Here is a 17652-nt window from a genome sequence, read left to right on the forward strand (position 1 = left end):
CTTTTTTAATAAGGTCAGTGATGATTCTTTCCATGGCCTTGCAGATAAGGCTGATCAGACTAATGGGTCTATATTTTCCAGGGTCCATGGATACACCCCCTTTGTGCAAAGGGATGACAGGTAGCTGTTTTCCATTCCACTGGGATGAAGCCAGTGCTTAGGTTGTGATGGAAAAGTGTGATCAATGGTGATGATAATTCCTGTTTTAGCCCATGTAGAACACAGCCTGGGATGTTATGTGGTCCCATAGAGACTGTGTTTTTGGCCTTGGAGAGGGCATTTAAGACCTGCTCCTCAGAGATACTAGGCGGGGGACAGGTATTTGGGATGCTTTGAAGTATATGTGGTGGGGACAGGGGCAGAGGGCTAGCACAACCATGCCTTGTAAAAATGAATGACAGCAAACCAAACAGTGAAAAACAAAGAAGTAATGGCTAGTAGGCAACGGATTCTTCGGACAGCAATTTTATTATAATGCTATAATAAAAACAAAAAACACATACATAAGTGCTTTTGTTATCTTTGTTATGATGGCAGTGTCTTATAATATGCCTTAGAACATACTACGAGCAGATACCATAATCCTGACTCATCTTTATTGTGTTTAACTTTGACTCTGTAACTTCTTTTTATTTAATTACTGAAGTCTAAAGACAGTCCAACACTAAGACAAATTAAAGTTTCTGAGTTATTATTTTCAACATTACTATACTGCAGCATTCCTTCTTATTTCTTATATTATTCCTTCACTTTGTGTGTCTTTCATAGAAGCGCCTGCCCATGATCTAATACTTCCCAGTGGGGATCCTGTTCCCAAGCGAATGTCTTCCAATTAATGTCTAAATATCATCTGTCTGATCAGGCACCCCCTTAATAACTCCAACAGAACAGGCTCAGTTCCCCAGCACCTTCCATTACAATTAGCACTGCATTGCTGCCACTGACATGAAATCTTAACACATAACATAAGGGTCTAGGGACTAAAAAGAAAAAGGACCCAGAGAAGTTCAACTATTCAACTCCAATAATGAGCTAGAGAGTACCTTATTGCTTATTTACCTGGCTAGACCAAGCATTTTCCTGATTGCCACCCTCTGTTTCATTTTTGTCAATCAGATTCTCACCCATATGCACAGCGTCTATATCATATCATTGACAGCTTAGGTTGCTGAATTCTAAAACATCGACACCTAAGCGTCGAAAGCTGACAATAGCGACCGGCCACATAAACGATTTCTTTCCTCAGGAAAGAATTTGTGTGGCCATCCGTAAACAAAATAAACAAACAAACCCAAACATAGTGGGGGGCTGTGGCCCCTTCCAACTAAATATACCAACTCCAAGATTGCCTTACATTGGGGAAAGGGTAAATCTCTGATAACGACCACGCAAATTCTTTCCCGAGGAAAGAATTTGATTATGTGGCAGTTTGCTATTATCAGTTTTCGACACTTAGGTATCAATGTTTAAGCATCCGACAACCTAAGCTGTCAATAATACAACATAGACCCTATACACAGCCCTATTCCTACTTCCATCTGTTTCATACGTCATCTAAAATGCAGCATTAAGTTTGAATTTCTTGCTTAAAATCCAGGTAACATCTACTATCCATTGAATGTTCTGTTTCCTCATAATTGGACCCTTGTTCATTTCTGAGTCCTAGTATTCTGAGAGACAGAATGCTGAGACCAGATTTTTTAAGTGGATGAGATAGACAGTTCTGAGGTTTCTAGAAGGTCGGAAGAATAAAAAGTAGGTAGAGGAGGTAAAGCCCCTGCATGACCAGGATAGCCATTCTAAATTAGTTTTAATGCTGTTAGCACTTTCACTCTCAGTATTCTTTGACTTGGAATGTTAAGGTTCAGACACTAATACCACATCACCTCAGGACTCAGTCATAATACTGAATCACACGTAATTTAAATGATCATCTGTTTATATAGCCTGTCTATATAGTCATTTACCCAGTAACAGAGTAACTAGCATGTTCTCTGCTTATAGCATACTTCTTGCTTGTTTTCAAGATTATGATGCTTGCTTAACAAAAATTCCAAAGATCATTCCATAACACTATACCTCACCACCACCACCATCATTACCATGCATACAATAAAGCAGAGCTACAGTTTCTGTCTCACACTACTCTGAGATTTATGGCACATATTATCCCCTTACACAAATGAGGTAATTCCACTGACATTACACATTTCCGTTCCATAGCCATCCCGTTTCCCATATCTAAAATCCTTGAAAGATATACACATCAACACTTTCTCTACTATCTCTTACAAAATAAGCTAATAACCAATGTGTAACATGGATTTCAGCCAGACCACAGCACTTCCACTGTGTTACTATCATTTACAGACACTGTCAGTAAAGCTTGCATAGATGTATCAAAAGTCTTTGGCATGGTCTCTCACAGTAAACTCCTCAATCTGCTATCCACCCTGGGCCGATCATCTCCATCTATTCAATGTTTTTTCAGCTACCTTGCCCACAGGCAACAAACTGTAAAATGGCAAGGATTCATCTCTGCATACCTTCTCACTTCCACAGGAGTACCACAAGGATCCATCCTTGATCCTCTACTATTCAATATTTTATCAATAACCTACATTCATCTTCTTGTGAAGGCACCTTGATACAATATGCAGATGACTCTATCATCATCTGCTTTTCAAACACCTTAACACACCTCCAAAAAATCACTCAACAAGCTGTCATCACCATTGAAATCTGGCTTACAATGGCACAACTCCCACTCAACCCCCTCAAAAACCAAACTTCTCCTCTTTACTCCAAAAAGCTCACACCCCTAATGAAGCATCTTTTAAAATATTTTCAGCAAATGGCATTGAAATTGAATTAGTCCACCATAACTATCAGGGATCATAATATATGATAATCTTAAATTGAATCTCCACATCCAAAGAAATATCAAGAAACCCCATCAAAAACTAGGCATGATATAAAGAAACAAACATTTTCTGAGCACATCCACAAAAATTATTCTAGCCAAAACCTACCTCCTGCCCTCCCTACTCTATTCAGCACCAATTCTAACTAATTTACAATCCTCCTTAAAAAAACAAACTTGAAAGCTGTTACAACAAAATTACCGAGTTTGCTACTAATTCATCCTCCTTTACCCATTACTGTAAAGCTCTCCATACCCGTAGCTGGCTGGAACTCCCCCTTCGCCTCTCCTACATTCAGCAAATAACAGCATATGAAATCATACACAAGCCATTAGCCTGCCTAGCTCTTACCCCTTTAATCAGCATGTACTTTACAAAAAGATCTTAGATCAGAAGACAAAGAACTTCTGACCATACATAAACTGAATAAATCCCCTGGACAAAGACTATACTAGTACCCAGTAGCAAAAAAATGGAGCTCCTTCCCTCTAACCACCAGAACTATTTCTAACCTCATAGCCAGCCTTAGGCATAGGCCAACTAGGCGGCTGCCTAGGGCACTGCTGTAGCAGGGGCACTTTTCCAGTATTTATTTGGTGCAGGTAGATCAGGATGGGGGCACCAGGTGGTGTGATGCAGGGCGCCGTGAAGCCCTTTTGCCTAGAGCACCAGTTGACCTAAGGCCACTCCTGTCTAACCTACCTACCTTTAAATGTTCCCTAAAAGAATACCTTACAAAATCTTGGACCTGCTTCTGTGCAAATCCTGGCTGAACTTACTCACTATATTTCACTTACCCCCTTCAACCTAAATCACACTTCACAACCCTCTACAGCTCCCTAGTCCAGTCCTTTTTGTTTTCCCCACTACCTAACCTTACTTAATTCATCCCTGCAGACCTTCCCTCTTCCTCTTTCTTCCATACTCACCTAAGGTACCCAAAGACACCCCACCCTGCGCCCTGCTCATAATCTCCTTCTCTCCATCCTCCTTCCGTCTATAACAATAATATGAACATCTCTCTCTTACTAAGACATCTTTTCATTCCCCCCACTGTCTCTAATCATGTAATCTCAAATATATTTTTTAAATATTTTATTAGAATTGTCTCAGGTTTCATTTATCACATACTGACCTATGTAACAAATAATATGACTACTGAGTTTTCCTCACATATTTTCTCCAACTCATGTTACTGTTTTCCATTGCACTCTACTATGAGACATATGTTTTTATGTTTTTCTCATTGCAACATTTTTTCACTGTTATGTTTTGTAGTATAACCTGATACTTTGTGATTTAAAACATCTGCACTTACTTTTTGAAATAATATGATTTTTGAGCTTTTCTCCACAGGTCTCCAATGAAAATGGGCAGTTTCTGGTCAGTTGGACTTTCTCAGTAAACAAATGTCAGATCAATAAATCCAATCAATCACTCAATAAAGTGTGGAACATCTGGAAAGACCCTCAGAATATCATGACGAGTGATCTGCTACTTTACATACTTCAGTGTAGTTTATCCAACTCCTGTGCCTTGTCACTCCTACCTTAACTCCAAAACTCTTCCCAGTAAAATTTCATTACCTCTACATTCCTTTCTACTCTCTTTCATAGGATCATTCCTGATAGGAATAGGAAATGGGATTTGTCCACAGAGACAGTGAAAAGAAATAAAGGGCTGCAGTGATGCAAAGGAACTTTACTATCGAGATGATTGATAGAGGAGCTGATTCTGAAAGATACGGACTGCAGAAAGAGTGGCTGTTAAACCTTGGTTGTAGACATGATTATGATGTTTGAAGAGAGAGTGACATAATATGCTTTGCAACATAAAGAGACAAGGTTGCAATACATTAAGACACAGTGATATGATGTGCTTTACAGATGAGTAACAAGGATGTAGTATTATATTTTAAAAGAAAGTTGCTAGTATACAGTCATTTAATAGGTCTGTAGCATTTTTTGGACAATCAGGCATACAGACTGAATCAAAGTTAATACTGAGGTTGTTCTAGATTCTTTTATACTTGTGTCTATGCCTTTCTTCACATTACATCAAAGTGACCAATATGTCTCTCATTTTTATTTCTCGAGATCTTGTTTTTATGGAAGGGTCACTCTGCCTTGAGCCCACAAACTACTACCATGATGGAAACTGTGCAGATTGCTACTGAGACACAAAGTGCATGCTATGAAGTATCTTTACAACAAGGTTCACTGGTGATTTTTTTTTTTTGGTTGCATCCTCCTTCAGCAACAACTTTTGTTGCATCATGTAGGGTTTTCTTGACAATTGTGACCAATCTACTCATATTAGTTACTATTTCTGCATCCTTGCTTAAGACTCATGACTCACTTGTGAATCTATCATTTGCAATTTGTAAATTATACCCTCTGCTCATTAGGTGGTTTCGATACTAACCTTTATAGTATCAGTTTATCATTAAAACAATATTTATTCATCTAACTGAATTAGAGAATGAAATTTGCATTTATATTACATTATCGACTGATGAAAAGAGCGAACGCACTTTCATCGAACTGATAATGTTGAAAGTCCTAAACACCGATAATGTTGAAAGTCCTAAACAGCAAAGACACAGAATAGCAATTTTTTCCCAGGGAAAAAAATTCGTTACTCCACCAAAAAAAAAAAAAAAAAAAAAAAAAAAACCCTTAAAACACAAAACGAGTTCAATGAAAAAGCGTTTGTTCTTTTCATCAGCCGATAATGTAATATAGACCCAGACATTCAGCATTTAATTAAATTAAAATTAAATTTTATTTAACCATTTCATTTAATCTCAGTGTTTTGATACCTCTGACTCATGGCTCCAGTCTAGAGGCTAGGATTCAGTCCTGACCTTTAGCCGCAATCTTTGTGGATTCTCATGTTCTCCCTGAGTAGTGTGGGTTTTTCTGGATATTGTGCTTTTCCTTAACCTCACAAAGAGATGCTGCTTGACTGGTAAACTCTAAACTGTCCACATATGTTACATTTGCCTTGCTCTTCTGGCTTGGGTTATAGCTGTAAAAGGTCCATGCTGATCAGTTCTCTTACCGTACATACAAATTAATTGATTAAAACAAAAACAAAACCTGTTTTAAAACATGAGGTATGGTTTCATTATTGTTTTCCTTTTACCGTCTACTAGACCAACTGAAATTGGTAAGAAAGTGAATGTAGGCCCAGCTGCATATATTACTGAAAACAACATAATGCTGATACCATCATTATTGGCATTGCTGAAACATCAATAGGCAGAATTATACTGCCAGAATGTTCCGCCAGTAATATAAGAACTGTTTCTAGGATATGAAGATTTGTATGACAATGCACAGTGTACTCGCCCACAGGTTTGCTGTCATAAAAACCTTTTATTGTATGTGAGTCTGTGTGTGCCTGTGTGTCGCAGTGTATTATTCTGAAGCCAGAGGATAATCACTTCATTGTTTCTTCCAACAGCCAGTAAATGACAAACACAAATCCCAGTACAATAGAGTTTGTCTACAGCATATCTGAAACTGTCTATAAGGATGCTAATTATTTCCTCATTAATACGTAATTACAGGCTTGGTTTTTGATGCACAAGGCTAGGAAAATAACAGTTGCCAAAATATGGGTCTCCAGAGGCTAGACAACTGAAGAAGAAGAAGGCATTTGATTACACTGTGATAAACTGGATTCTGGAGTTAGACAAAGGTGGGGTACAAGAATGACCAGTCGTTTTCTCATGTGAAAGGGATGCTGTTGGAATCCCAGCTGCAAGAATGACCTCTGAAAGTGGCCAATGATTTAGCAGCTTTAAGGGGATAAACTATCATTCAACTCAGCAAATTCTGTAGCTTACATATGCTCACTGAAGATGCAATGAAATTCTATAAATGGGAGTGTACTTCTCAACTTCCTAGCTCAAAATTAGAGACAAATCCAGCACTAATGAGGGAATAAAGCCCAAAATTGGAGACATGTTTTCAAGCACTGTTCTTATTTACTTCAAAAATAAGAATACAACAATTTGCATTGTCATATACTTTCTGAATTTTAGAACTAAACTACTGACATTGTTTAATTACTGTAATCTTCACTGAGTTGCCAGAACATAGATTCATAAGACAATACTAGGCTATTGGCCCAGAGGCCCTTACAAGCCTAGCAAATAATTTCTTCCATGTTCCCAAAATGTCAGCACCTGTTTCCCCTGTCCAGCAGAAACACAGGTGGGATCCCAGGGGTGTATTTCCTGTTTTCCATTCATTTGCTCAGGTTTCTGTTAAAGAGAGCTAGTGAGATACTCTGCTTGACATGCAGAGGGAGTCTATTCCAAAGATGGGGGAGTCTTTGGGACACAAATCTATCACGTCAACAAGTTCTATTAATGTCTCAGACAGGTTGCGCGTGTGGAGTTTGACTTATGGATATGAAGCAACTCCATCAAGGCTGGGTTTGAGACTGCCTTGCATGCCAGACACAGGTCACCTCTGAGCAGTCTGTATGAGACTGAGCAGAGGGACAGGCTTTTAGCCTATCTGTATAGGATGGGTGTCTGAGACCATGGATTTTCCTGGTCAGGAACCTCTGTGGTCTCTCCAGCTGCAGCATGTGGTTGACAAGGTACATTCCGAAGGGTCATTGTACTCGATAATGGGTCTGATAAAGGAAGAGTACAGGGATGTTATGACCTCCTTGTTCCTGGATGAAATATGCTTACTTAGAATGTAGAAAGTCTTCCGTACGATGAAGGCAAAGGGCTGGTCAAATATCTGTTTGCTAACAACCTGGGTGCCCAAGTTCCTCACAACTGATTGCATGCTGAGCACATTGTTTTTAATGTGATAATTAGTGGGGGGTGCCATTTTCCTCAAAGGGGATAATGATGCATTTCTTGACATTCAGTTTGAGGCCATGCTTCTGGCACCAGTCATAAGTTTGGGTAAGGCCCTCTTGCAGGATGCTCACATCACTAGGGGAATTTAAGACAGCATCCAGCTTGCAATCATCTGCAAACTTGGTCAGCTACAGACTACTGGTTTTGGCTTGCACCTCAGAAAAGTATATAGGTTCATATGATGGTACTATATACCAAATAACAGAGGCCCAAAGACCGATCATTGGGATACACTGCTCATTACGGGTCTACTACTAGAGGTGGCCTCCCCTATTTTGACTGAGTGGGTTCTATCAGTGAGCCAGTTAGCTACCCATCTGGTACCATACAGGTTGATGCCTAGCTGGGAGAGTTTATCTATTATGCCTGAGTGAAGACTAGTATCGAAGGCTTTGGCAAGGTCAAGGTAGACAGTATGGACAGTCTTCTCCTCATCCATGGCTTTGGTAACTGTTTCGAAGAAGTCAACCAAGTTTTACAGACATGATCTCCCTTTGAGAAAACCAAACTGTGTGGGGACAAGAGTTTGGAGGTTGCCAATGTCCTTGTTTATAAGGTCCATGATAATAAGTTCCATGGCCTAGTAGATCGGACTAGTTAGGCTGATGGACCTATAATTGCCTGGGTCAGTGGATGCTCCACCTTTGTGTTGAGGGATGACAGTGGCTGTCCTTCATTCAGCTGGGATGAAGCCAGTGCTCAGGCTTTGGTTTAACAGGGTGCCAAATGGCCTTGAAAGCTCATGCCTCAGTTCATGTCGGACGCAGCCAGGGATGTTGTCGGGTCCCATGGATGCTTTTTATTTCCTTTGAGAGGTCGTTATAGACCAAGTCCCTGGTGATGAGGGGATTGGCTAGTGCAGGAGATGTCCTGGTTTACTGATGGTGAGGACAGGGGGAGTGAAGTTTCACTAAACCTGTCTGCCAGCAGGTTGGCTATATCTACAGCATTTATGTATGTTGTGTTCTTGACCATCAGTTCAGGGCAGATCTGGGTGATTGTGGACATATGTAAAGAAGGCCTTGTGATTGTCCTAAGTGGATGTGGCCAATCTGGACTCAAAGTTAGCCTTAGCGGATTTCACCAGTGACCTTATTTGCTTGTTCAGACAAAGAAGAGATTGCTTCCAACTTGACACTTGCTCCTTCCTGGTCCTGGAAAGCAATTTTTCCTTTCATTATAGAGTTTGTTTATTGCTGCTGTCCACCAGACAGGTTTACTCTTCCTTGAGGAAGATGATTTGGTTCTCTCAGGTATTGCTCAGTCCATGCAGCTATGTAGATGCTCATATTGTTTTTTGATGTAGGCTTGGACATTAGTGGTAGTTCCAACTGAAGGGACAGTGGCTGTGAAACTACTTATACCTGCTCTCAGGAGGTTGGAGTCAGCTTTGGAAAAGGTTTTTTGTTTGACCCTGGCAAGGGGGGAGGGGTTCAGGGGAGATGCTGTCTTTGAAAGTAATCGCTTTATGGTTGGATCTTACCAAGGAGAATGACACTGTAGGGGTGCTATAGTGGCTACTCATGTTGGTTAGTACCAGGTCCAGGATAATTTCACCTCTTGTGGGGATGTTGACCAGCTGATCCAATGCATTGGCATTGACAAAGTCGAGGAATCTTTGGGCATTTATGTTTGGGCTAGAATAAGTCTTCCACTCTATGGTTGTGTAGTTCAAGTCACCCAGGATCAGGGCAGAGGGTTGGATTTTGATGTATTCAAGTAAGTCCAGATAGGTGGAGTGGGCGTCCTGAGTCATGGTTCGGGGTCTGTAGCTAGCTATGATCTGAATCAGTGTTTTGTCAATAGTTAACTGCACCTGGAGTGTCTCCTGTGCACCATACTGTTTGACCAACCTGAAGGTGTGTATGTCTTTGATAAATATTGAAACTCCACCTCTTTTGGCTTTGTAGCCTTTCATTTGGGGTCTGAAACTATGGTAGGATGAGTAATCTGATAAGGCTGGGGTGCTGTCTGCAGCTTTGAACAAGGTTTCAATGACTGCACAAATGTCTGCATCTTCCAGGGTGATGAATGCTTGCAATGAGTGCATTTTCATGTTAAGACTCCTAACATTTAGCAAAATTACCTTTAAATTTCATTTAGAAGAATATTTCACACTGGTAATTTTGTCTCATGACTTTGCCTAAAAAGGTACTATGGAGGAGGCAAGAGCCTTTGCCAGAAGCCTGAAGTCCAGGGGAGACAGATGAAGGCCATCTTTGGTCTGTCAGTCATGTCCTCCCAGGCTGTCAGGTACTGGAACCCCTTGGAATGACACCAGAAACTAAGTCAATTGTTAAAGTCAAACATTTTCTGTTTGTACTGAGGCATCATTCTGGGTGACAGTAGGATGCTGCTTAAGGCTAGGGACATACCTGCCTGGGACACATATTCAGTGAGATCAATCATGTCTCTCATCATATAGTTCAGAGAGGTACATCTCAACTCATTCACCCCAACATGGACTATTACAGTGTCATAACAGTATCTATTGTCAAGAGACTTGAGTGCGTGCTTGATATCGTGGATTCTAGCACCTGACAAGCAACTTACTGTGACTTTTTCCTTGTCTAGCCTGGTGAGAGGCACATCTGTGTGTCTCACGATAGAGTCTCCCATGACTTGTACTTTGGGTTTGTGACTGGGCCTTAGAGGCTGTGAGACACAGACATGTGCACTATCTGTGGTGCCTGGTGCTGTGGGTTGTGATTTATGTGCATATTTTTGCCTCGAAGGTCTCTTTTTGTTTAGGTTTATTTTTGTTGAGAACCTCTGCATATGTGGGAGTGTATTGCACAGGTGTGGGTGGTGTTAGAGGTGTGGTGTTTGTAATGTTTGTGCAGACAACCTTCTCAGTGCCATACTGGCTTGTGATTCAGAGAGCAAGGATTCTAGGTTCCTAATGTAATTGCATCTCTTACATATTGTGTCCCTAGGTGGTAGTAGTAGAGGGATGTCCGTGTACATGAGGCAGTTGCTTGCTACACATTCTCAGGATGCCCATATCAAACAGACTAGCAGGAGAAACCATTGGGAATTGTCCATCCAAGTTGTCAGTATCTGTGGAAGAGACGTCAGGGATAGTAGAGTGGATACTATCTGAGGAAAGTACCTATAGGTGTGAGTAGGACTGGATAAAATCAATACATTAGCTGCAAGGGAGGCCTTCACTTACACAAGAGTGCTGAAAGGGGATTTTACTTTATTTGCAGTTGGTTTACCAGGATAGTCCAGTGGGCCAAGATGAACCCGTTTTCAATGGAGTCCTGGGGAGAAAAGCTCCATTAACAAGGTTACAATAGGTTATACATTAAAATTACAATATTTACAAGTGATACAGCTTAGAGCATGACATTACAAGTAATGTAGTTCTAGAAACCAGGTTACAATTAGTTTTTTGGTTAAAATACAATATTTACAAGTGATACAGCTTAGAGTATGACATTACGATTAATGTAGTTCTAGAAACAAGGTTGCAAATAGGTTTTGGTTAAAATACAATAATTACAAGTGTTACAGCTTAGAGCTTGATGTTATAAGTAGTACAGACTGGTGATGATTGTTACAGAAAATTTATACTTAGAAAAGAAACGTTATAATACAAGTACTGAGAGGTCGTTAACTTTTAGGAAGCATGAAAATATGACATCATGATACAGTTTTGAGAGAATGTTTAGTTAGTACTAGCAGAGACTGCATGAGTTAGGAGAGGCAGTATAGGACGTTGCCAGAAAGGAGGAGAAAAAGTTTGCTAGTATAGGTTATGATGGATGAGAACAGGAGCATTCCCACTAGGATGATAGGTGAGAGTGAAGAGATTTTTTGAATGTAAAGTGGTTGGAGATGGTACGAATGGATGGTGGTAGAGAGTTCCAGAGATGAGCTAGACCATAGGATAGGAGATTTTTTCCAGAGGGACGGGTTGGTTTGTATATTTCTATTAGGTTTTGGTTGTTAGATCTTAGCACTTTGTTGGGTAGGTGCATTTTAAAGGCAGAGGATAGTGATGGACACAGTAAGGGGTTGAAAATGAGTTTATGTGCAACAGTCAGTTGACTGTAGGTGAGATGATTGGATAGTTCTAGCCATTTTAGTTTGTGGAGAGAAGAACAGTGGTGGCTAGATGATTTGTGGCTAGTAGTGAATTTGGCAATTTTGTTGTAGCATGAGGAAAGTTGTGTTTTAAGGGAAGATTGAAGGTTAGTTAAGAGTGGGGCTCCATAGAGAAGGGAGGAGATAAGAAATGATGTAGCGAGAGTGATTTTAGTGGATGGTGTGAGGTAACGATTTTGTCGGTAGAGCATACCTAATTTCTGATGGGTTTTTTTGATATTTAGTTGTAGGTGGGAGTTGAATTTAAGTTTATTATCAATTTGGACCCCAATGAATTTTGTCTCAGACACCAATTCCAGAGATGTGTTGTTATGACTAGTGATAGAAAAAGTGTTTGTATTGACAGAGGTGATTTTGAAGGGAGTGAATACCATTAATTTGGTTTTACAGGCATTTAGTGATAGGTGATTTTTTTTCATCCATTGTTCTGTGATTGAGAATGCGTCTTGTGTTAGCTTTTGCAGCATAGGGAGGGATGTTGCAGAGCAGATAATAGTTGAATCATCTGCATATTGAATGATATTTGAGAAAGGGATAAAATTACGAAAGTCATTTATGAATATATTGAAGAGGAGAGGACCTAGTATGGAACCCTGGGGAACTCCAGTTGGGGTAGCAAGGAAAGAGGAGGTGGCCTTTTTCCATTTGACTGATTGATATCTATTAGATAAGTAACTGGTGAACCAGTTCAAAGTGGAAGAAGATAGGTTGAGCTTAGAGAGTTTAGTTAGAAGAAGTTTGTGAGAGATAGTGTCAAAGGCTTTAGAGAGGTCAAGTAGGAGGGTAGAGACAATGTGTCCAGAGTCTTGGGCTTTATTTATGGTTTCCAGGAAGGAGAGGAGGGCTGTCATAGTGCTATGACCAGGTCTAAAACCATGCTGTGTTGGAGTTAATAGGTGATTGTCTAAGAGATATGGTAGGAGTTGTAGTTGGATACATTTTTCTAGGAGTTTAGAAATGGGAGATAAGATAGCTATGGGACAGAAATTAGTAGTGTTATTATTACCACCTTTATGTAAGGGTGTGATAAAAGCCTTTTTCCAGATTTGGGGTACTATGCATTCTTGGATAGAGCAGTTGATTAGTATACTAATGGGGTAAGCAATGGCTTCTGCAGCTATACTAAGTGTGATGGGATGTTGTCTGGGGCATTGGAGCATGGCTTAAGTTTCTGAAGGAGTTTTTTTATGGTGGATATGGGTATAGGTTTTAGAGAAAAAGGAGAGGGAGGGGAAGAGAGGGTATTACAGGATCGTGGTGGTGGAGAAGAAGAGAGTGAAGTTGTCGGAGTAGAGGTAAAAGTGTTAGAAGAGGAAGGTGAGGGAGAGGTTGAGGGAGTGATGTTGTTAGAGAATGTTGAGGTTAATTTAGAAATAGAATTAATGAAAAAAGAGTTAAATTGTGTAGCTAAGTCTATGTCAGGAGCATTAGGGTCTGGTCTGGGGTTGTCTGTTTTGCCAGGACTGATAAGGGTAGTGACTCCTTTCCAGAATTTCTGTGGGTTTGTTTTGTTGCTGTTTTGGAGTATGGAGAAGTAGTTTTGTTGGTCAGTGATAATAACCTTTTTTTACTTTATTTCTAAGTGTTTTATATTCATTTTGATGTAGGGGAGATGTATTTTTTTGGTAAAGTGCCCAGACTTTATCTCTGCATTTCATGGTTATTAGAGTATTTTTGGTTAGCCAAGGGGCAGTTTTGGTTTTTATTCTCTTAGTCCGTAAAGGAGCATGGAAGTCAAGAAGTTTTAAGAAGGTTGAGTTGAAGTGGGCAACAGCATTATCTAAATGTAGAGTTTTTAGGCTGTTCCAATTTATTGCTTTAAGGGAGTCAATGAAAAATGCAGCTGATATACCTCGCAAATGGTTAAAACAGCAGTGCAGCAGTGTGTGATGCATAAATAAGCGCAAACCCACACAAACATGGGGTTTAAATATCACAAAAATGAAAGCAAAATAGAAACATCACAAATTTTACAAGAAACAGAGCAAAAATCTGAGGCAAAATTGGTGTCATTCTGTGAAACAGGGAATGTTGAGAATTATGCATTGAAGCTGAATGGTAATGTTCTATTAGGTAAAAATAAATATTCCTGTAACCAATCAGACTATGAATCATGGCAACCTGTACCCTATCATGTTAGTCTGAGACAGGCTTATGGGGCAGCATTTACAGGAGAACTAAGGTGAAATGATGATAGGACAGTCCTTTTGTGCAACATCAAGACATTTGCCTATTGAAAATATGTTGAACGATACCATTATTTCAGAAAACTTAATCATGAGTGAATTGTCAAACTACTTTTTCTAATGTCAGTTATTACAACTTTGCTACACATGGAGCAGATAGAGAATACAGGGTATGAGGAAGAGTCCACAACTCCCTCTTAGTCATATATCCAGACATATTCTTTTAAAAATAAATATTTATTCATTCTATCCAAATAAAGTGTCTTGGAGTTTAATTTTTAAAGCATATTTACCATGGTTTATGGTTGTATATTTTGTTAAATGGTTTATATAGGTGACTGGTTGGTTAAATTAATTTTTCATTTCAACATATAATTACAGGATTTTTTGAGGGGGTTATACTTGTGGGGTAGAAGATAACCCTATATATTAGCTACTATTCCACATGGTTATATATAGCTGTACACAATCTTTATAATGACTTACACTAAATACCTCAAAAATAGTACTGTGAGCAGATGAATGTCATCTTTGCATGTAACTACTGACAAGAGATCAGCAATAGACTTGCTGTTAAATGAAACCATCTTTGCAAAAGCTACAGACGCTAACTGTGTAAGTTGTAGGCTTAAGCATGCTGGGATCTGTTGGCTTTGTGACCTTCCCCTGTTTAAAACTATGACAACAGAGGCAACGTTATTCTTGTTCTTTGATACAATACCCTCCATAACTTACTGTTCAAGATAACGGACAAGAATGATCTGCAATTTGAATGCCTATGCAACTTAAATTTCCCCGTGTTTTAATCACGTGCAAACAAATGTGTGAATTTGACTCTCTTGACAATTGAATCAATTCACTGATGCTTGTGACACTGGCAAAATCGTTTGTCAAACAAGAAAACCGCTAAAATGTCCAGCTTTTTGTGGGGGAGTACAATCCTGTATCTCTGTTGCCTCTGCCCATTGTACTCACAGACTTAAAGATCTCTATATTTTCTGGAGAATGTTAAATCTCCAATCTCAGAAACCTTAGTCAGAAAGCACTTTTTTCTGACATGCAACAAGCAAAAACTGCCCAAAAGTCACATTCTTTGGTTTTCCACCTGTTCCCTAGCACTACCCGTTCTGTTAAATAAACATTCTTCTTTTTCTCTTTACAGGATTACTTATCATATTAATTATGAAACAATAAATTATGCACTTAACGCAGATGCTGTGCAAATATAATTGCATTCATCAAATGTTAAAATTACTTTATAAGTTCATATGGTAATGGTTGTGTACTGCAGTCTATTATCTGTTTTGCTACTTGTCCCCTCCCCCCACCGGCTGTACTGTACAATGCTAAATCAACTCTGCTTTGAACTATTAGCTCATCAGTTTTCTAGATTATTCTCTCTACCTACCATACCTGCTCTGTCTCAGACATATTACCCATTTGTTTTATTTTGTTTGTTTTTCTCTACCAATGCAAATGTTGAGGCAGTGACAGGGCCACGATTCATATTTCACTCTTCACTTACTTCTCGTCTCACCAGCATTATTGTTGTTGGTGAGACGAGTGCTGCATCACAGATAAAGGGATGTTGCACTACTTCCAAGGCCATTGACAATGATGGTCCAACAATGAGTTTACAGAACGGTGCTGTTGGGAAGGAAATCTGCTAACCATAAAAAATAATGGAATTACATGAGTGAGATTCAAGTCACTGGACTGAGGCTCATCTTTCCAGCTAGTCCAAAAAGTGAGTAAGTAGAAATTCTTGTCATGCCATCTTTCAGTGCCATGGATGTCAACAAACTGTCCAGGATTCTGCAACTACTAGGTAAACATACTGTGTTAAAAAAACAGAATTTCTACACATCCTCCCATACAATATATGACATAACTGAACTCTTTGTTTTAACCATCATCAGATTTACAGCTGCGATTACGTTGCTATTAATTAGTTTTTTCCCATAGTTTTGAGAAGGTTGTACTGCCACAGGTTCAGCTGATAGATCTTTCAAAGAAAGGAGCTTAATGTAACATTTACATAGGAGACAACACAAGAAAGGCACACATGTCCCACAGATTCCTTTATACAATGTCTCAACATAAAAGAATGCATTTCATGTCACAGATGAATAATACCCCCCCCCCCCCAAAAAAAAAAAAAAAAAATGTAGGCAGTACAACTTACGCTATCATGCCTTTTGCAGCCAGAGATCTTACAGCACCGGGCTTTACTGGTCATGCCCTCTGATACACCTCTTTAAGGCAATGCTCTTTTCACTACAATTCCTCCTTTCGAACTCATTTCTCAGTTAGGTTACTAAAATTGTGGCTTTTTCTACACACATCCAAAGTATTACTTAATAAAAATACTGATAGAGGTTTGTTTGTGGTTCACCCCTCATCATCCAATTCTGTATACATGAACTGGCTAACTTTTTCATATTTTCCATTTTCAATCCTCTAATAATTTGTTAGATGCTATGTCTATAATGTAGCTTCTCTAATGTCAGTGCTTTTTGTATATCGTACTAATTGAAGTTCCATTATTGGTGAGTGGGTGCATGTGTGTCTATGTGTGAAAAGTAATGTTCTGACTTCAAATAATGTGATACAACTGAATGAATGAACTGCTTAACTGAAAACATACCTCTCAGTCTCTTAGTGCAAACAAATCTGGACAAAGCCTGACATAATGGAGTAACAAGGGTCCAAAAATAGGGACGGATTTTAAATATTGCTCTAATAAACTTAGAAAGTCATTTCTGAAATTCAAATGTATATCATTATTTAGTTATTTCAGTCCTCAGATCATCCCAGTGATTTGCCAGAAAACCTCAAATTTTATGAGGAAAAGACCAAAAATACGTGGAATAAATCTGTACAGTCTGTGAAAATGGGGACATTTGAGAGCTATGTTTAATGTCACACTTGAGAAATGAATGAAGTAAACTACTGAACAAAGTTCCCTCTATTTCCAGGCAGTAGCAGTGAGCAAAACATTTTAAACCATTAAATGTCTGCTCTAAGCACAAAGGCCTACTGCAAGGACATTCTTAACATACAGAGGACACAAGTACAAAAAAAGAAATGCCTCGATCTCCCTCACCCTTCCCCTTACCTTTCTTGTTCATGATTGTTCTTGTTCCTTCTGAGGTAGCTGCAAGTTTTCGAATGAACGCAGCTCCCAACCCTCCCTTCTTAATAAAGTGAAGCATGCGTGACAGTCTGTTTTTTTTTTACAGTTTTAACTTGAAGAACAGGAAAGCAGAAAGGAACTGAACTCCTCCCTCTTAAAGTCACAACAGCGTGTGTGAATCAGCCTCCAGAAGCCTTGAGGACAGCAGGAAGTCACCAGACTCCAAAATGGATAGGGGTTACAAGAATGCATTCCACATCACTGTGAAAACAGGAATAGTGCCGCCTTTAAAATATGTTGCTGAGTAATGCTGACTGTACTTGGGAAGACGGCTGCATCCATGTGCTTTGTGAACTTCAGACAGCTGGGCATGTGGAGAGAAAGTATTGTGTTCATGTTAAT

General features: G+C 39.4%; 1 protein-coding gene across 1 annotated transcript in view; it reads right to left on the bottom strand.

Annotated features, from left to right (window-relative positions):
* Nucleotides 1–17377, bottom strand: part of TSTD1 (thiosulfate sulfurtransferase like domain containing 1) — a 189956-nt gene extending 172579 nt beyond the window's left edge. Inside the window, exon 1 of the mRNA XM_044059500.1 lies at nt 17233–17377. Coding sequence (XP_043915435.1) covers nt 17233–17329 — 97 coding nt within the window. The 5' untranslated portion in view covers nt 17330–17377. The remainder of the gene's footprint in view (nt 1–17232) is intronic.
* Between the last annotated feature and the right edge of the window lie 275 nt (nt 17378–17652).

Source organism: Protopterus annectens, chromosome 17.part0 (genome assembly GCF_019279795.1).
Source record: "Protopterus annectens isolate FY-2018-M chromosome 17.part0, PAN1.0, whole genome shotgun sequence".
Lineage (NCBI taxonomy): Eukaryota > Metazoa > Chordata > Ceratodontiformes > Protopteridae > Protopterus > Protopterus annectens.